The 22,103-nt window shown below is 39.9% G+C and overlaps 1 protein-coding gene across 2 annotated transcripts in view; it reads left to right on the forward strand.

The window, feature by feature from the left end:
- The window catches only part of eefsec.S (eukaryotic elongation factor, selenocysteine-tRNA-specific S homeolog), a 151,640-nt gene that overhangs the window by 37,346 nt on the left and 92,191 nt on the right, over positions 1-22,103 (forward strand). For both annotated transcript variants that reach the window (XM_018259587.2, NM_001092150.1), the window contains 3 exon segments: positions 2,173-2,380; positions 7,789-7,885; positions 13,495-13,659. In XM_018259587.2, coding sequence (XP_018115076.1) covers positions 2,173-2,380; positions 7,789-7,885; positions 13,495-13,659 — 470 coding nt within the window.

A 22,103-nucleotide genomic window follows, 5' to 3' on the forward strand; every position in this document is an offset into this window, starting at 1 on the left:
GCTGTCCAACTGGCGGCCCGCGGCCCCCCACATAAAAGTCTGCCTGCTTTGATTTCTTACCTTGTGTAAATTTTAAAAGTTATCAGTACAGAGATTAACTGGCCCCTGCATTGTTTACATCTCAAATTCAGCCTGTAAATTCTTGCATTGTTCACACATGAAATCCCCCCCTGCATTATTCACACCCCTAAAGCCCTGTACTGTTCAAACCTCAGACCCAGACTGAAAGTACCCACAGTGTTCACCTGTTCACACTTCAGATAAACTGCTGTCATTGTGTCACTGTCATCTTTGAGTCCTGATAGTTTTCCCTGTCTCCTGCTGTATTCTGCCTTCCCTATGCACCCAGTGCCATACTCTGCCTTCCCTATGCCCCCTGTGTGTGCCATATCCTGACTGCCCTATGCTCCCTGTGTGTGCCCTACTCTGCCTTCCCTATGCTCCTTGTGTGCCCTACTCTGCCTGCCCTATGCTCTTTGTGTGTGTCATACTCTGCCTGTCCTATGCTCCCTGTGTGTGCCATACTCTGCCTGTGTGTGCCCTACTCTGCCTGCCCTATGCTCCCTGTGTGTGCCATACTCTGCCTGCCCTGCTCTATACTTTGTGGGACGTGAGAAGTGGCCAACACTGGCTTCCATAAACGGCCCTCCACCATGTAGGCCAAAAAATTCCAGCATTTGGTACTACAGAAGTTGGACAGCACTGCTCTATATGAACACTGCCACCATACCTTTAGCCTGTTTTATACTGACCTCATATAATTCTGCCCTTTCACTGTGTGTTCATTGGGTAAATGCAGAACACCATTGAAATCATGTGGCCAGCTGAACTCTGTTGATGGCAGGGTCTAGGCCAGACTGCCAATCTGAGGGTTCTGGCAAATGTTAGAGGGTCTACTGTAAGATGCCATAGACAGTGTCTATTTGTTGGGCTGGTGAGGGGCTGTTTGGGCCTCTGTGTACCTGTAATGCCAGAGCCAGCCCTGTTTTGACTCTCAGTCCTGACCTGGTGGGGTCCCAATGAAAAAAATAAAACTTGTGGATGCACAGCCTACTCCTGATCTGCACAGACCACTCCCCATCATGCTAAACCCTGCTCACTCCATCACATGCTCCACCCCTCCCTTAGTCCACAAATCTCACTTTCCAATCTTGCCCCTACCATGGCGACCCTGACAGCAGTACCCCCTGTAACCTCCTGATGGCAATCTTGTGCACATGCTAAACCCTTCTGCAAATAGTATAATGACTTTTGGGTAGGGATGCATCGAATCCACATTGTGGGATTTTTTGCAAATCCCGAATCGTTCACAAATTCCAAACTAGATCCAAAAGAGTAAGGAAGAGGAGAAAACAAATATTCACTATGTACAAGGGTGTTAGCCTAGGGCCCTCAGTGCCTTTAAGATAAATTAATTTATTTTCTAGAAACAAAAAAGTACATTTCCCCAACCACCTCTGGAAAATACCTCTGTAAATCCAGAGGCCATGCTGGGGGGTGAGGAGACCTGCCTGATGTTGGTTGAAGGTTTCTGGCACACGTTGGTGGTTGTAACGCTAGGAACATGCACAAACCATAGACTGTGGGGATGCACTGAAGTCCTGTGCCTAGGATGACTACACGCATGTTAAAAAATTAGCGACCTCCTTGATTGTGTGTTACCTGAAGTGCAGCCAGGCACTTGGATTTGGCCGAATCCTGCTGAAAAAAGCTTGGATTTGGCCAGGTCTGGAACCAAACCTGGGATTCAGTTCATCCCTGCTTGTGGCTTATTAATAGTCATGTACCTAAAGCCTGTGTGTGGCCAACCTTGGACATGGAACTCGTTAACTAGTGCCTATATTTAGTACTACTTGTGCTGTGGAACAACATTAACTGTGGCCTCTAGTAGACTGCAGTTTATGAAATGCTAAGGATAATCCAGAGAAATATAAAACTTTATAAAATCATAAGCTTGAGTAGATATTAATAATGTTTGTTCACCAAAGCCTTCTACTATAGATGATGTTGGCGCTTCCCATGAATGTTCCCCTGTATCTGTACAACATCCTCTCTTTATAGGCTTGTAAGATGCTCTTGCTGTAAAAGTGCTGGTTTTGCTGGAGGGAAAAAAAACAATATAGCATTCAGTACTCTGAAAACTTGACTTCCTACAATCTGTTTTTGTTTCAGGTGCCCAGATCATTGACTTAATGATGCTGGTGATAGACGTGACAAAAGGAATGCAGACACAGTCTGCTGAATGCCTTGTCATTGGGCAGATCGCCTGCAACAAGATGGTGGTTGTCCTGAATAAGATCGACTTACTTGCAGAGAATAAGAGGCAGGCAGCCATAGATAAAATGACTAAGAAAATGCAGAAGACTTTGGAGAGCACTAAGTAAGTAATGGGATGAAAACAATTTTTATCATGCATCTTGGTAATTCTTACTCTTACAAGCCTGGTCATTCATTTGCACACTGTATCATAATGTTGTATTTTTTTTAGTTGCTCCAAAAAAAGGTTTGTCTTAGACTAGGGATGCATGAAATCCAGGATTCGGTTCGGGATACGGCTAGGATTCAGCCTATTTCAGCAGGATTCGGATTTGCCCGAATCCTTCTGCCCGGCTAAACCGAATCCTAATTATAATTGGGAAATTGCATGACTTGTTGTCACAAATCAAGGAAGTAAAAAAAGTTTTCCCCTTCCACATATGTACAGTAAATTAGTATTCGGATGAATCTTTCACGAAGGATTCAGGGGTTCGCTCAAATCCAAAATAGTGGATTCGGTGCATCCCTATCTTAGACTGGTATCCTGAGATCTTTTCCAACCAGGGCATTGTCTGCATGCCATATATATGTTCTCCATGGGGCTCATTTATAAACACTGGGCAAATTTGCACCTGGGCAGTAACCCATAACAACCAATCAGTGTTTAGCTTTTTTTCAGCTTGCTGCAGGTTGAGCACTGAAAGCACTCATCTGATTGGTTGTCATGGTTTGCACTCCAGGAGCAAATTTGACTCCTCCCCCCCATCCCGTGTCTGCTTGGTAGCAATAGAACCTACACTTTGCTTACGTGGAGCAATACTATTTGGGCCTGAAAATGCTCCAAGCACTATACTGCCCTCACTAGGAGGGAGGCCATGTTGGGACTCTAAGGATGTAATTAATAAGGAGTGTCCCTACTTTCTCATTATGCACATGTGTGTGACATAGGATCAGTTGAGGAATCCCCCTGCTGTCACACACATGAGCATTATGCATGACCCAGGATAACTGCTTATAATGCACATGTTTCTGAGCAAACATGGCCGCTCACATTGGGAGTTCCCTCTCACTGTGGACAGCATAGCGCTTGCTAGGAGTATATTGTGGATGAAGTGCAGGCTCTATTAGGAGGGGGGGGCAACAATTTTACTATTTATTATTCCTTGACTATGTTGACTGATCTGTTGAGCAAGAGACTGTATTATCTGGTGAACTTGACTCAAAGGATGATGGGTTTAAAAGGGGGTCACATGACTTCCCTGTTAAATGTAGGTTGGTACTAGTACCAAAACAAAGATTTAAAAGCGTTGATTGTGTTTTTATATTTAATTCCTTAATAGAGTGGTTCTTAATCAGCTTTGCGACCCAAAAATTGGTTTTGATTCATTTATGTAATTTGATTTAAAGGGGAACTATCGTGAAAAAGTAAATTTAATATAAGCTTCAACATACTGAAATAAGAAACGTTCTAAATACAACCAATTAAAATTTCTGTACCTTTTCTGAAATAATCAAGTTACTTTTCACTATTACTCTCTCAGCATCTGTTTCTTCTCATTCTGTCTTCATTCAAGAGTTGGGTGTCAGATGAATAGTCCAAAATATCTTATTTTGCCTAGAAGATGTTTTAGAGCTCACTCTTATTAAAAGCACCAGAAATTCTGTCTCTCTACATGCAGAGTTTGTGCGAAAGGCAGTTATTTTGTTAGATGTTGTTTGTACTGGAATCAGTTATTTGAGTGAGCTCTAATACATGTGCTAGGAAAGGAAGCCCTGCCTATAAGATATATTGGATCATTCATCTGACACCCAACTCCTGCATCCAGACAGAATGAAGAGAAAAAGATGCTGAGAGAGGAATAGTGACTATAAACATTATTATTTCACAAACAATGCAGATTTTTTAATTGATTGTATTTAGAAAGTTTCTTGTTTCAGTATGAAGAAGCTTATATTACATTTTAATTTTCGCAATAGTTCCTTTTAAAACACTGGTCCCTGGAGGATTGATCTGTAAAATATACAAAGGATTCGTAGCAGTTCGATATTTTTCCCCACGCAAGAAAAAACGTTTCTGACTGTCAAAAAAGTTTTAGTGAATTGACGCCTTTATGATATGATGATTTTGATGTTCTGCGGGAAGATGGTGCCCAACATTGCTCAGTAGCAGCACTGCTCACTATCATCAGTCCAGTTCCTAGAGAAGGGCATCTGGGATGAATCTTTCCAGCACATAAAGAAATGATTAAATTTCTGGTCTGGTAAAATTTACAGAGCCTTCCTTAATCTGGCCCTAGGTCACAGCCCACTCTTCTAGGCTCCGCCTCTTGATATAATGGTGTCTTCTACAGACATCTGTAGCAAACTATAAACCATATGCATAGTTGGCAACCATAACATTACCCTAGAGGGGTAAATTGCATGAGATGATTTTCATCAGACAGCCTTTATGGACCTCTGGAGCCAAGTGAACTGCAATCATCTTTATTGTATCAAACCAGAAATCACTTGTTATTATCTTTTCTTTGCATCAAATTTTCCAAAAAAAAAAAAATTTAGTTCCTAAGGTCAGCTGTTTCCTTGGGGGATACTTAGGAAAATCCTGATCACTGGTTACACTTCATGAAGCCATATAGTTTTCCGGAAAGCAAATGAACTGTCTAAAATCCATCTAACTGCGTCATAAAGGGACCACTTGGTACCGAGCTCCATGCAGAATGAAAAGGAAGACAACCCGAGACTTCTTTCCTTCTCTAGGTTTATTATTATTTGTTAAAATGAAGACACCTGTTTCAACAATTATTCCTGCTCCATGCAATGTTCCTTTTTCTGCTGTTTGGATTAAGTGTAATTGAATTTCCCCAAGCTTTGTTGTTAATCTTTCGGACTTTCAGAGCGAATGTTCCCAATCAGAGCCGCGGGCAAATGGATTATGCTCATTGGATGTCACTGTTGTTGGCTTACAGTAGAACTCAATATGTATCAGAGAGGCTGAAGTAGGTTGGGATTCCTCTCTAATCCACCAGTTTTCTGCTTCTTGTGGTGCTGCCTTTGTTCTCTAACAGTTGTGTAACTTGACAGTGGCCTGGAGAAAAGTTTGCAGAATATCCATGAATTTGATCTCCATCTGTTTGCTAGAGTCCTTTTTTTGAATTCCGGCACTATTCTTTTATCCCACTATTCTGGGTATTTCTGTCTCTGATTGGTACTTGTTCCCCATGGGCTGCCCACTTTTCCCTCCTCGTTTTACCACTGTTCTGTTTTCATCCATTTGCCTCTAACACCCCTGTCTACTTGCATTGTTCTTGTTGGATGCAATGTTTTTATGTTTCCAGATCCATTTGGTTGAAGATTGAATGGATCCACATATTTTAATCCCCCTATTCGAATGTAAATTAGAATGTGCGATTTATCACACCTCGACCGTGAAAACCGTCCTAATTCAAATATTGGCCACCTGTCAAATTCATGTAGAAGTCAATGGCAGAGGTCCGTTGAGCCATTTGAAGATGTTAATAGCCTTCCTGACATTCGAGTTTTTTTCGGAGGGAAAACTCGAATCGATTACGAATCAATTTTTTTTTGGGATATTTCCTATTCGATCATATATTAGACATTCGATTTTTTTCTTAAATAACCTCCCATTCGAGTTGTGAGTACCGTATATACTCGAGCATAAGCCATCCCGAGTATAAGCCGAGGTACCTAATTTTACCTCCAAAAACTGGGAAAGCTTATTGACTCGAGTATAAGCCGAGGGTGAGAAATGCAGCAGCTTCTGGTAAGTTTCAATCTCGTTTTTGGATGACTATTCTTAGGCGCCGGCTACTATTCTAAGCGCCGGCGACTGTTTTTTGCGCTTGACCCGAGTATAAGCCGAGGTAGAGTTTTTCAGCATATTTTGGGGGCTGAAAAACTCGGCTTATACTCGAGTATATACGGTATATTCAAATTTATTGAGTAAAAAAAATTCACATGAATTTGAAATTTGACCATTGATAATATCCTAGTTGTAAGGTGGCATACATTCCACCATGCTAGTTTTAAAAAAAAAAAAATGTTATTCCCAGCCCCTTTTGGGGGTCTGCAAAATGGGTTGCCCAGTGAAAATCTTGACTTTTGGGAGGCATACCTCTACCAAGTAAATGATTGTGGCCGGAAAAGTAGTGAAAACAGCATATTTGATATTTTGGTGCTCTACTGAGAAACCTTGGACCTTGGAAATGCCTTGGACAAATGTCTTGGGATTTATTTATTTTTTCCAAGGACAGAGGATGTCAATCAAATTAACACCATTTTTGTTAATGACGTTGGGGTAAGACTGTGGCATTGCAGAAGATAGCCTGCTTAGATTTTGCCAAGGCCTACAATGCAGTGCCAAATGGCCATCTATTTTGTAAGGTATGTTGGTCTTAAGTTGAATAGTAATAGTAGATGAATAAGGTGAATAGTAAACTGGCAGATTGTGTGCAGAGACTTTTCGTTAATTATGCACAAACCTCTGTAGAACAATTGACTACATGCAGGATGTACTATCCTTGTAGAGCAGGGGTCCCCAACCTTTTTCATCCGTGAGCAACATTCAGATGTAAGAACTTCTGAACATATCTAGAACTTAGGTCATTCGGTGCATGCCTAGTATGAGAACTGGGATTTTCTTTCCCATACCGTGAACTGCACTCAGGAAAGACAACCAATAGGCCCTTCTTTTTCAAAATTGGCAATGTTTTGCCAGCTTCAGCCATTTTTTAAAACATGGATGCAGTATCAATAGGTACTTTATCGACTCTGAGAATAATGCTTTTTCTTGGAAGGTGCAAGTTGCTACAGTATATATCTGGTGTCCAAGCATGGCCATACTGCCCTGTGTTGTTTCAGGTGATAATGCTACCCTTGCGCTATACTGGAGATAGTTTACACGTGCTGAGTGTGAGACACAACCTCATTGTGGAAAAGGCTCCCTCAAGTCTTTGTTAATAAGTCCAGTGAAAATGCACATATGGAGCTAATAAGAATGAGCCAGAATCCAAGAATAATAATCAGAGGGAAAATGTGCAACTTCCCCAATGCCTCATTTCCTTGGCCAGTTTTGCATGTGACATGGCATTACCCTGCTTACCCGCATCTTGTGGCTCTTCGCACTTTATAACCCTGTTATCGTATTGTTTTCAAGGTTGCCACTGAAATGAGGTGTTCTTCTTCCTCCATGCAAAGTGTTTTTTTTTTATAATGACCAAATAACTACATTTTTCTCTCATCGGGCCAAAGCACTTTGTTACGAAAACTGCAGAAAGGGCTTCTTTCTCATCACCCTGCCATACAGATGTTCTTTGTGCAAATTGAGTAAATTATTATGCAGGCTGACTGTACATGCATATGTAACCTGTAACCTTGTTATGAGCTAAAGGGACCCTCAACATGGGTTAAATCTCCATGGTCAGGTGACTTCAGTATAAAATATGTTGAAAATATGATTATTAAGGTCAGATTTATTCTAATTCCTGTTTTCTTGCGTTATAATGCTTTCTCTAGGTTTCATGGATCTCCTATTGTCTCAGTGGCTGCAAAGCCTGGGGGTCCAGAAGCCCCAGAGTCTGTAACTGGTCTAGGCATCTCCGATCTCATAGAGGTAGGTAACATACTAAGGCTGTTTTTTTGTTTTTTTTTTTGGTTCCCTTTTTTTGGTTTCATTGGCTCCTGATAATAGCCACCATACTGTGTGAATGTTATTGGGTCCTTACACTGTAAGCTCCAATGGTAACAGTGATTGATGCAAGTGTAAAGTGTTGCAGAATATGTTTCTATGGACAAGCACATGAGCTGAAGAAGCGTGCATGAGGCATACGTGTCCAGGATTTATGGATTTCTGAACAAGGGTCTGAAGAGGTACGGCCCCTGGCGCCCCTACACCTTTGTGCCTTAGGCACATGCCTCTTCTGCCTGTCAATATGTTGGGTTCCCTAAATTAGAGTCCTGTGCAGAATCAATTTTGCTTAGACCCGAACCAGCAGCCAGTGACCCCAACTGCAACCCACATATTTTCCCAATTTGATCCACTACCCGACCCGGACCTGCAATTGCCTTTATCCGCAACCCGACCCGCAAATCGCTGACCACCATCAAACAGGAAGTGATGGTGCTGCAAGCCGGAAGTGCCATCATGAAAAGTGGGCGGGACAGAAAAACGTTTTGTAAAACTTTAAAAGGGGTAAAATAACATAAGATAAGAAATTGAAATGAGTCCCGCGACCTGCATCCATACCTGTACCTGAAAATCCTACCCTCATTCCGCAGAGTGTCTGCTTTTTTTGCAGGTAACCCACAGGTACGTGATCCGCTGCAGGACCATAAATCGCGATTTTTTTTCTGTGTACCAGTAATCCTGTCAGAAAAAAAATTGCCCAGGCCGGGATTCTTTATTTCCTAGTTATTACCTAATACTGTACTGCCATTTATCAATATTTCTCTTTTGCTTTTTACAGACCCCCCCAAACCCTAGATTTTGCAAAACAAGCCTAGAGAGCTGCGAAGGGGCCTTGGGAGATACTGACAAAATAGTGGTTCAATGCTAGTTGAGCAAAATTCATGGATTGGTACAATTTTTTCCCGAACAGTAGACTGGTTCAGAGGAAAAGTTAGTGATTAATGTGGGTGACTAACATTACATCACCCCACCCCCAAAATAATACCCTTTTCTTGTCCTATAAGTACTTTTATAATAGTTAATGCTTCAAACCAAATAGCAACAGTGTTGTTATAAGGCAAGGTTTTGGGTGTAGCTGCATAGCACAAAGTAAGAAGCACAAAATAGGCAAGTTTGACATTGTATAATATAGTGGAATCTGTATCAGTAATGATGAGTTGGTTTAAAGGAAAACTAAACCCTAAAAACAAATGGCTAAAAATACCATATTTTATATACTGAACTTATTGCACTTATTGCCTAAAGTTTCAGCTTCTCAATAGCAGCAATGATCCAGGACTTCAAACTTGTCACAAGGGGTCACCATCTTACCATCTTGGAAAGTGTCTGTGACACTCACATGCTCAGTGGGCTCTGAGCAGCTGTTGAGAAGCTAAGCTTAGGGCTCGCCACTAATTATCCAGCAGAAAATGAGGTTGGCCTGTAATATAAGCTGATGCTGCAGGGCTGATTATTAAATTCTGATGCTAATTGCACTGTGCTGCCATGTAGTAATTATCTGTATTAATTACTAATCAGCCTTATATTGTGACATTTATATTCGATGTGTACTGTATATTGTGAGTGCGTCCCTAAGCTCAGTAAGTGACAGCAGCACAGAGCATGTGCAGTGAATCAGCAGAAAAGAAGATGGGGAGCTACTGGGGTATCTTTGGAGACACAAATCTTTACTGCTAAAGGGCTGTGGTTGCCTTGGGCTGGTACAAAAGCCCAAAACATAATGTACAACATTTCTCGCTACTTCTTTAGTTAGACTTTAGTTCTCCTTTAAATTTCAAACAGGACAAGTACAAGCATTTTTTCACCCACCTACAGTGCTGTCAATTGCATGGGCAACCAAATGCCTTGAAATGTGAAATAGCCTTCGTGCTAAATGTATATTTCTGTATATTTCTGACTACTTATAATGATATTGGGTGCCCTGTAGCCTGCCAGATATTGTGGAAATGACAACTCCCAAGGTCCCATTGAGAGCTGAAGGCTGAGTTGCTGTAGTTTATTAATATCGTTAGTTGCAAGATGCCCCAATGGACCATCAAGATCCATTATCCGGAAACCCATTATCCAGAAAGCTCCGAATTACGGAATGGCATCTGTCTCCCATGGACTCCTATTATAATCAAATAATCTAAATTTAAAAATGATTTCCTTTTTCTGTAATAATAAAACAGTAGCTTGTACTTGATCCAAACTAAGATATAATTAATCCTTATTAGAAGCAAAACCAGCCTATTGGGTTTATTTAATCTGGAAATGATTTTCTAGTAGACTTGAGGTATGAAGATCCAAATTATGGAAAGATCCGTTATCTGGAAAACCCCAGGTCACGAGCATTCAGGATAACAGGTCCCGTACCTGTAATTCAGACTTTTTAAAATGACTTCCTTTTTCTCTGTAATAAAACAGTAGCTTGTACTTGATCCCAACTAAGATATAATTAATCCTTATTGGAGCCAGAACAATCCTATTGGGGTTAATTAATGTTTCCATGATTTTGTTTGTATACTTAAGATATGGAGATCCAAGCTATGGAGAGACACCGTATCTGGAAACCCCACGTCACAAGCATTCTGGATAAAAAGTTCTATATAGGCATGGGACCTGTTATCCAGAATATTTTAGTTTTCTGGATGATGTGGCCAGGCCGTATGTGTGAAAGCAGCCATACTGCCCAACCAAATCTTGGCATGTATGGACAGTTTAAGCAATAAGGATTCTATTATTACAGGTATGTGACCTATTATCCGGAATGCTGTGGACCCGGGGTTTTACGGATGTCAGATATTTGCGTAATTTGGATCTTCATACCTTAAGTCTACTAGAAAATAATGTAAACATTGATTAAACCCAATAGGCTGGTTTTGCTTCCAATAAGGATTAATTATATCTTAGTTTGGATCAAGTACAAGCTACTGTTTTATTATTACAGAGGGAATGGGAATCATTTTTTAAAAGTTTGGATTATTTGGATAAAAATGGAATCTATGGGAGACGGCCTTTCCGCAATTCGGAATAATGTAAATATTTCCTTGCACACCTGGAATTGACTCTTCTGCAGTAGTGGTGCTGGTTCTCCGCAGACCCGGCACGGTCTCTCAGTAACGGCAACCTAATTCACGAATCCGCACGCACACAAATTTCTGCAGTGGGGAAAGTGCCCCTTTTCTTTATTTGTTTACCAATATCAAATCAATGTTTTGGGGGGGGGTACAACCTCCCTTCATCAGGATATGATTTGATATTGGTGGCGATGTAAACAAATAAAGAAAAGGGGCACTTTCCCCACTTTAGAGATTTGTGTGAGTGCGGATCCGTGAATAAGGTTGCTTTCTGTAATTTGGAGCTTTCTGGATAACAGAATCCCATACCTGTACATATACAGACCTAGCTATGCACTCACAAACATAAACTATAGCAATAACTGTAGATTATAAAATCCTAATAGCCTAATATTTATGTATAAATTTTATTTATATATATATATATATATATATATATATATATATATATATATATATATATATATATATATATGATCTATTCATTAGGGATCCCCCGAATCCTTAGCGAAAGATTCAGGCGAATACCGAACCAAATCTGAATCCTAATTTGCATATGCAAATTAGGAGTGGGAAGGGGAAAACATTTTTTACTTCCTTGTTTTGTGACAAAAAGTCACACGATTTCCCTCCTTACCCCTAATTTGCATATCCAAATTAGGATTCGGTTCGGCCAGGCAGAAGGATTTGGCCTAATCCGAATCCTGCTGAAAAAGGCTGAATCTTGGCCGAATCCCGAACCGAATCCTGGATTCGGTGCATCCCTACTATTCATAAATAAGATAAATAATATATCGGCATCCTAAAAGCATCTTTGTACTTTGGGTAGCCAGATAGGCTCCAAACATCTGAGTCAGAGTTTATCTGCTGCCATGCCGCTTGCTCAATGTCTCCCATGAAAAAAAAATCATCTCTTCCAATATTTATTTTTTTAATTTAGTTTTCCGTTAAGGATCTCAGATCTCACATCCTGATTGCAGAAATGTGTGCCCCCCCCCCTGCAGGCATTGTGCAGAGAAATTCCTTCAGAAAAACTTTCTGCTCTTTTTCCCAGTCACACTTGAAACAATAAGTATACTTCAGGAAAAAGGCCCTCGCTGCAGTTTTTTCCTGAAGCTTTGATATTGAATCCTTTTTTTTTTTTTTTATAAAACCGCATTTCAATTTCTTTTCTGCTGATGTTACCACTTCAGCACTTTGTAATACAAGGGATCCGTATTTTGTTGTGCCAAATATATGTATCTATACAGCGGCATAGAATCGTATCACTCAAATAAAAACAGGCTTATCGCACACCGACACACGTTTGTTATTTGCAGTGCACTCAAGCTGTTGCGTTTTTGTTTGAAAAGTTATTAAATGTGCAAGGGAACCAGTTTATTAATGGTATGGGACCCGTTATCCAGAAAGCTCTGAAGTATGGAATTACGGAATGGCCGTCTCCCATAGACTCCATTATAATGAAATAATCCAGATCTTTAAAATATGATTCTTTTTTCTCTGTAATAATAAAACAGTACCTTGTACTTGATCCCAACTAAGACAGCGCTATATAAATAAATAAATGATGATGATGATATAATAAATCCTTTTTGAAAATAAAACCAGCCTATTGGATTTATTTAATGTTTACATGATTTTTTAGTATAGATCTAAGGTACGAAGACCCAAATTATGGAAAATCTTTACAGGATTTTCTAGTAGATTTAAGGTATGAAGATACAAATTACTGAAAGATCCATTATCTGGAAAACCCCAGGTCCCGAACATTCTGGATAACGGGTCCCATACCTGTATTCAGTGTCGGACTGGGACACCAGGGGCCCACCAAAAAACCTTAGACCAGGGGCCCACCAAAAAACCTTAGACCAGGGGCCCACTCTCAGTACTATTTTCTGCCTCTCCTCACTCAACCTCTATTCTCTTCTTTTCTTTACATACTATAATCTATTATTACATCTATTTAGCCTCTTTGTTAAGGAAATAAGGAATGGCCATGAAATAAAACAAGTGTTTAGAAGCAAGAGGGCCCACTGACACCTGGGCCCACCAGTCGTTTTCCTGGTATCCCAGACGGCCAGTCCAACACTGCCTGTATTAGGTTTTATAATAGTCTATAATTGTCTATGGTGGAATAACTTGTTTGGGAATATTTTATCCCTTATTCCCTTATTTGCGATTGGTCTTTTTTTTTTTTTTTTATTTTAGATGGTTTCTGAATTCTGAATTTATTTCAGCAGCTTTAACTTTGGAATTTCAGAGCCTCACTTGTTTCATTTTGGTTCAATATACACCAGGCAGTGTTTTGAATGACAATGTTTTTATTGTATGATCAGACACAGTCGAAGTGCTGTTTGTTCAGCCCTTGCTCTATAAACCATAACAAATTGCCTTTGCTGTCACATTTGCTGCATTTCATTAGATTGTTGTCTTTATAATTAAATTACCCCTTATTTCTTTCTTTTTAAAATGTAGCTACTGAAGTCACATACCTACCTGCCTCAGAGAGACCCCCATGGCCCCTTCCTCATGGCTGTTGACCACTGTTTCTCCATCAAGGGTCAGGGTACAGTGATGACTGGCACAATACTCTCCGGATCCATCAGCCTTAATGACAATGTGGAGATACCAGCATTAAAGGTAGGAGCCTTACTCCTGCAGAAATAAGTGTTATAGCGAATGAACAGATTGCACCAGTTTGGCGGCAGTTCAGGGCTGTGGCACAGGGGGGTACTCTCCAGGTCAGGGGTGCCCAGACTTTGTTACCCTGGGATCTACTCTCGACACCTACCCCCCATTAGGAGATCTACCTTGATAAAAATAGTGGGCCGTCTTCCGTACGGCAGCAGAACAAGTATCCTAAGCCCATAACATGGTCATAATGCTACACTATACCTGCCATAAAGCAAGACAAAACTGCTGTTTTCTATGGCAGTTATTGATGGTTTTATGGAAATCAGTGCCAGGCCAAGAGGTATTTGTGCTCAAGGCAGTGAGGGGTAACAGAGAAAATATACAGTAATTGTTCTTTACGTTTGTGCTCACCTGCAGAAGCCTATTATGCCTACCCCTAGTTTCAGCTCTAATAGATGTGCACAGCCCGAGTGTAAAATGTTGGCATATAAAGAGGTTTTAGTGGGGAAAAAAGTGAAACTAAGGTGCCACTGCATTTTATACAACTTTTCATGCCAGGGGTGAGCAGAAAACAGCATCAGCTCAAGTCTCAAAGTCCCACAAGTTCCCCTAACCCTGTTGGACAGAGCAAAAATTGTTCCCCTAAAAGCTTTGTGGTGAGAGAAATGCCATTAGCTTGAGACTCTCTGCTTTGCTTGCTAAGAATGTCTGCGGTTTGATCCCATCAAAGCACAATAGGTGAATATTATAATAATTGCTGAAGTTTAGCTTAGGGCGAAGATTGAGACTGATCGAGACTGGGAGCAGAAGTGGCTCCTAGGCACGGGCCTTAACTAGCAGCAAGAGTAGCGTCCTGGCCCTTCAAGACTCGGGGGCCCTCCCGCATTGAGGGGGCCTTAGTTACACCACTGCCCTAGTGTTCAACGTCCCCTTCTCTCTGGTCCAGGCAGCTGGAATGGTACTGGCACTTAACACCCTGGAAAAGCTTATTACAGTTTTTGGGGGTGGCAGTTTCAGGTACTTCTCTAATGGTTGCAATATCCTGGAAAAGAATACTCCCTTTGTGCCTTAAAGGGATACTATCATGGGAAAACAGCTGGGGGCAGCTGGGAAACTGACAATATGTCTAGGCCCATGTCAGATTTCAAGGTTGAATATAAAAAAATTGGTTTACTCTTTTGCTAGTGGAGCAGCACTAGTAACTGATGCGTTTTGAGAAAAACGTTTTCCCATGACTGTATCCCTTTAAGCCGAAATAATCACGTTGTATTATTTATCCAGCTTTCAGGTATCGGAGCAGTTATCCAGAAAGCTCAGCATTATGGGAAGGCCATCTCCCATAGACTCCATTTTAATCAAACAATTGAAATGTTTAAAAATGATTCCCTTTTTATCTGTGGTATTAAAAACTGTACCTTGTATATTGATATCTAATATATAATCCTTATTAGAGGCAGAACCATCCTATGAGGTTTAATTAATGTTTTTTTTTAGTAGCCTGACAAAATGTAGATACAAATTATGGAAAGACCTTTTATCTGGAAAACCCCTGGTTCTGAGCATTCTGGGTACCATAGCTTATACCTATATATGATAATTCTTCCTTTTTGTTTCTCTCTTATACCAAAAGTCTTTTCATTTTCCGATTAGTCTCTGTGACTTTTTTTAAACTCTAGCTTAAGTACCCCATTGCTGGTGAAATGTAATATTTAATCTTTAGAACCATAGGGTGATTTTTTAAAATAACTCTGCATTGAAAATATATGCGCTTCAGGGCTGTGGAATACTACAATGCTAATGGTCATAGGTAGGCACCCTGTACCCAACAAACCTCGTCTTTGAAGGCAACCAGATGGCAGAAGAAAGCTCAGCACCCTTAAACCCCCTACAAATCTGGTTTCTCATTTGTAATAAAGCGTTGCTGGGTAGTTCTCAGATATTATTGTGCAGTCACACTGATCACATGCACAGACATACCGTACAACTTTGGTCAATATTAATTGCTTATTGAAGCTTAGCATCTTTGAACACCCCAGGTGAGTGTTATGTCCTTTGGCACTGCTACTGAATAGTTGTATAACACTATTTGCAAAATTACATATTCTGTTTTTTCAGATAAGCAGGTTTATGATTTTGGGGTAGAAAGATGTTGGGCTGAAGGAGGTACATGTTTTGTTGCAAGTCATACTCTATAAAATGCTGAAATTTGATTGGTCAGAAAGAATTGGGGCCCCATTGTGGGTGGAGGTACAGGTGTTTTCTGAAATATTCAGAATACATTCTGTGCCCACATGTTCAAGGGGATAGGGCTGTGTAATGCCTAATTGTTTACCCCCATGCTCAGGGTTGGACTGGGCTGGTGGGACATTGAGAAAACCCCCAGTGGGCCCCTGGCTCTTGTGTGCCCTGCCGGCCCAGATCCGCACCCAGATCCCAGATTCTTCTTCCTGCCGCAACCTCCATTTTTCAGGTGATAGTGGCAAAAACATAGAGCACATGTGCAACAGCACAGCAGAGGGGGTGGAGGGGGCCCTGGGACATCAGCCTTGGTGGGCCCCAGGCTCCCCAGTCTGACTTTGCCCATGCTTATAGTTCAGTTACTTTAGAATTACTATATCAGTACAGGTCTCTGTTATGGGGCGTTAGAATATTATCTTTATATTTTTTTTTTTATGGGTTGTGCTTTCTCATTCCCGTTCTGTGTTTTCTCTTTTCTGTTCCATGCTTTCCCTTTCTCTTTCCACACGTTCCATTTTTCATTCCGCTCTCTCCCTTTCTTATCCTCTTTTTTTTCTTTTTTTCACTGAGCTTTCTTTTCTGTGTTTTCTCTTTTACATTATGTACTTTCTCTTTTACATTATGTACTTTCTCTTTTACATTATGTGCTTTCTCTTTTAAATTATTTTCTTTTTTCACTGAGTTTTCTCTTTCATGTCTGCTTTCGCTTTTACATTATGTGTTTTCTCTTTTACATTATGTGCTTTCTCTTTTACATTGTTTCTTTTTTCACTGAGTTTTCCCTTTCTTTTCTGTGCTTTCTCTTTTACATTATGTGCTTTCTCTTTTACATTTTTTCTTTTTTCACTGAGTTTTCCCTTTCTTTTCTGTGCTTTCTCTTTTACATTATGTGCTTTCTCTTTTACATTACCGTATGTGCTTTCTCTTTTACATTATTTTCTTTTTTCATTGAGTTTTCCCTTTCTTGACTGTGCTTTCTCTTTTACATAATGTGTTTTCTCGTTTACATTGTGTGCTTTCTCTTTTACAATTATTTCTTTCCTCAAGGAGTTTTCTCTTTCTTTTCTGTGCTTTCTCTTTTACATTCTGTGCTTTCTCTTTTACATTCTGTACTTTTTCTTCGCATTTTGTACTTTTTCTTCGCATTTTGTATTTTTTCTTCGCATTTTGTACTTTCTTTTTCAAATGTATCTCTATCTCTCTCTCTCTCTCTCTCTCTCTCTCTCTCTCTCTCTCTCTCTCTCATGTATAGGGAAACCACCTTTGACAATACATTATTCCAGCTAGTACTTGCAGGGGGGCGGGTTGGTGACGGCAGTAGTGGTGACAAGGACTGGGTGGATCCAGCATGGAACTTGGACGTTCATAGGAAGTTTCAGGGAGCTGACATCGCAGGGGATCTAAGTTGAAACACAAGTGGTGGTGGGGAATTAAAGGAAAACTGTACCCCCCTGAAAAATGTAGGTCTCTAAAAATATATTGCTTAAGACAGTTCAAATGTAAAACCCTGCTCCATGTAAATAAACCATTTTCATGATAATATACTTTTTAGTAGTATGACAGTGGGTAATCCCAAATAGAAAATTGCACACACATCACCGTGCCCACAAACAAACCAAATTTATACAGAATACATGCAAATTAGTCCCTGCTGTTAGCACTTAAAAGGAAGCACATTTCACACTTAACTCCATGTGACCCTGACACTTACCAGACATTGCAGGGCTGTGATTGACAGGCCGGTTCCATAGGGAACTGGGACACCACTTTTTACAAATAAAAGAAACAGGAAGCCACGTGTTTAAAAGGAATTGACTTTCAGATACTCCGCTTCTGCTAATTGATTCTGACATTCATGACCGAATGAACCAATATGGGAAAAGGTCGCTGCAGCTTATACTGGGTGCCTCCTAATCTTCTAACCAAATGGGAGCTTATTGCTATCCTTTATTCATATGGTACAGAGTTTGGTTATGAAATGAATACTATGGAGTTTTTAATTATTCATGAACCTTATTATCTTTATATCATACCTTTTTGTACTTTATTCTCTTTTCATAATTGGGTAGTATTGAGAGCTGCTCATTATAATGTTTGCACGAGGCATGCTTATAGGATATGAAGCCCCTCCTCTACATTATTAGAAATCTACAGAACATTAGAAACAAGCTTGAGAAATGAATAAAGGATCATCTCCATATTAAAATTACTTTCATTTAAGGACGCTGTAACCCAGATATACTGGGGGTGTAATTTTGTTAGGCACCTCCCAATGACTCAGTAACCTGGGACTCTAGGTAAATCTGCAGACTTTGCAGAAACCAGGTCATTTTATTCATTTTTCCCAGTACCCCCTGTTCCTCTGCATTGAGAAGTCCCTACAGTTTGGGGGGATAATGTAAGAAACAAACCGAGGTCACATGAGGGGGAAAAAGTAAAGCTATTGCCTAAAAGGAACTCTAGGTTGACTAGAGTTTGACTCAGACTAGAGTCTGACTTGAGGGGGGTCCAGATCCATTGGGGCTGCTGCATAATGGGCCCTTACTCCCCACCACAATAACTCTCCTCCCCCCTTCCCCTAACCAGTACATACCTTCTTGCCTCTTCATGCACCCATCAATAGGGCAGGGGGAGGTTAGGGAGTAGTTCACAGTCCCAGGCACCAGAGGGGAGCCTGTCCACCTGGCCCAGCCTGACCCTGTGTAAACACGTGGCTAGGTAGCTGGTAAACTAGCCAAGCACAGCTCCAGGCCAAGAGACTGCTCTGAACCTGGGCCCTAATTATTCTGTAAATACACAGCAAAAAAGTGTAGATTAAAAAAATACGTTTTTATAGTCATAGTTAAAAATACATCTCCACAGGCCCTACTCGTTTCGTACCCGCAAAGTACTTAATCGTGGGCTTCATCAGCCCTGTCTTTTTGCTGTGTATTTTGGTTTGCTGCTCCCTAAAGCTGGGGGTCACCTGCACCACACCATTAGCTTGGTGAGCTATTTACATATTATTTTTATTTATATTATTATTATATTATTCTGGAGCACCTTTAATTTTTTTTTATTCCAAATTATTTTCTCATATTTTTATTGGTCCATTTCCTTATGGATAACTCTACTTTCATTATGTATTTCCCAGGATTGAGCTGCACAAAGACTGGATAAACTGGTACGAGATTCAGAGTTCTCCTTCCTTCTTATCCAGTTCTCACGTGGCTCAAAACTGCCAGGAATCCATCGGGACCATACAGTAAAACACACATTGTTTTTAAAAGTAATTTTTAATAATAAAACCATTTGGCTTGTTATATCGCTATCATAAACATTCACTAAACTGTTTATGTTTTTCACAAATTGCCAGTCTGAATAATTTCAATGTTACTTTTCCCAATAAAAATTGGGGGAGAAGTAGCCATTTATTATCTTTTATTGCAAGACTTTGTCACTGACTATGTCCAAGCTCTATTAGAGACATAAAGAAAAATCAGTGCCCTGAAAAGATAATCATTAGTTTCAAAAGTTTTGTCCATCTCCTCTCATCTCTTGGAACTGGGATCATGAGATGAACTCATGCAAACGTTTTTTTTTTTCTTCATTCCATTCACAAGTAAGTGAGAGGTTGTTACAGCATTCACCAAAAACTAAAATAAAGCCCCATGAAGAATGGGCTATTGTTGGCTTTTCCGGACTTGAAAGACAGATCCGATCAGATAGAATCACAAATGATAGGGTCATTTTGAAAGATTGATTGTCTGTCTAAGGAAAAGGATATGTAGGAAGAAGTTGAGTCTCACTCCCTCCTTTGTATTATGCGATTGAGATATGAGCAGCAGCTTTATCTAGGAACATCGTGGCATCAGATCATTCCACAAGAAAGGTGCCATTTGCCCTTTCAAAATCATGGTATAACATCCAGGTCATCAGAACCATGAAATCATAGAAAATACTAAGTTAACCCTCTAAATTGTAGAAGCCCCTGAATTCCTTAAAGATGTTGATACCGTATATTTTAGGGGGCATTTCTGTGGGTGGATGCAACAAATCCATAATTATTAAGTGGGACTTGGGCGAATCCTAACCTTTATTTGCAGTATTCTGAATAAGCCATTTCTTCAACCGAACTAATTCTAAACCCTTAAAGGGATACTGTCATGGAACATGTTTTTTTTCACAACACGCTGCTCCAGAAGAATTATGCACTAAAATCCATTTTTCAAAAGAGCAAACAGATTTTTTTATATTCAATTTTGAAATCTGACATGGGGCTAGACATATTGTCAGTTTCCCAGCTGCCCCTAGTTATGTGACTTGTGCTCTGATAAACTCTTTACTGCTGTACTGCAAGTTGGACTGATATCACCCCCCCCTTCCCCTCCCCAGCAGCCTAACAACAGAACAATGGGAGGGTTTCAAAATGGAATATAAAAAAAATCTGTTTGCTCTTTTGAGAATTGGATTTCAGTGCAGAAGTCTGCTGGAGTAGCACTATTAACTGAAGCGTTTTGAAAAAAACATGTTTTCCCATGACGGTATCCCATTAGAGAGGCTGCTCACCTTTGAGTGCTATGCTATGGCAGATGGTCTTCCCATAATTTGGAGCTTTCTGGATAATACATACATCCCATGCCAGTATAATTTGTACTTTACCCTCATCATTATCTTTAGAGCCCATTTTTCATTGCATATTCCTTGCTGACTTGCGGATGACCAGAAGGAACAGGCAGAAACCAAACCAAATGTCTCTGTCTCCAGTTTTTTGGTTCGCTCTGCACGAGCCACCCACGGGCCATTCTTTAAACTAGGGATGCACCGCATCCACTATTTTGGATGCGGCCGAACCCAAGAATCCTTTGTGAAAGATTCGGCCGAATACCGAACCGAAGCCGACTCCTAATTTGCATATGCAAATTAGGGGTTGGAAGAGGAAAACATTTTTTACTTCCTTGTTTTGTGACAAAAAGTCACGCGATTTCCCTCCCCGCTCCTAATTTGCATATGCAAATTAGGTTTCGGTTCGGCCGGGCAGAAGGATCCGGCTGAATTCGAATCTTGCTGAAAAGGGCCGAATCCCGAACCAAATCCTGGATTCGATGCATCCCTACTTTAAACTCTTATTTTATGTGTTTATTTTATGGATCCTTATTGGCAGGAACATTTTGATGTTGCTTGTAAAGTGGGAAAGGGCACTTATCTGTTTAGTGTTGTCCCTTTATTTCTGGATTGATTTAGTGAACTCTTTATGGTCTGGAATGCCTCTTTAATAGTAAAATACACTGGTAGGGAATACCGAATCCTTAACAAAAGATTGATCCTAATACTAAACTGAATTTAAACTCTAATTTTAAAATTTAAATTTGTGAAAAATAATAAAAATCTGATGTTGCCTAGGGTTTTAAAGGCACATGAATTTAAAGGGAAAGTCAGCCCCCCCAAATTTTTTTTTGCTCAATAAAAGAAAACCTTATTCTAAGCAGCTTTGCAATATATGCTCCATACAAATTTTCCATGTTTTTTTTTTATTTTTTTTTAAATTTTTATTATTTGTGATTTTTAAGTTAGTTAGCTATTTTTTTCAGCAGCTCTCCAGTTTGCAATTTCATCAATCTGGTTACTAGGGTCCAAATGACCTCAGCAACCATGCATCAATTTGAATGAGAGACTGGAATATGAATAGGAAAGGGACTGAATGGAAAGAGGAGAAATAAAAAAGCACAAAGAACAACACATTTGTAGACTTACAGAGTATTTTTTAGATCTTTGAAACGCTTTTGAAGGCTGGAAAAGGCAAATAATTTAAAAAAACTACAAAAAATAAATAAGGTGACCAATTGAAAAATTGCATTTGGCCATTCTTATAACATACTAAGAAGGTTATTTATCAAAATCCAAAAATATATCGGTATTTTCTGAAAACTACGACAATCAAATCCACACAGGTTTTTTCCCGCTTATTTATCAATACATTTTTCTGAAAATTTCCTGTACAGAGAAAAAACTCGAATTATCTGAATTTTTTTGATTATCCACACGAAAACCACAAAATCTTCGGATTACTGCACAAAACCCAGTGCAGATCAGGATATCTTTGGGACTTCTCCCATTGATTTATATCCTCAGGGTATAATAAATCCTGAAAAATTCAAGGGTTTTTTTCCCACTAAAAATTCGGATTTTATAGTAAAATAAAAACTAAAATTTTTTTAGTTTTTGGCATTCTG

Source organism: Xenopus laevis, chromosome 4S, assembly GCF_017654675.1.
Source record: "Xenopus laevis strain J_2021 chromosome 4S, Xenopus_laevis_v10.1, whole genome shotgun sequence".
Taxonomy (NCBI): Eukaryota; Metazoa; Chordata; class Amphibia; order Anura; family Pipidae; genus Xenopus; species Xenopus laevis.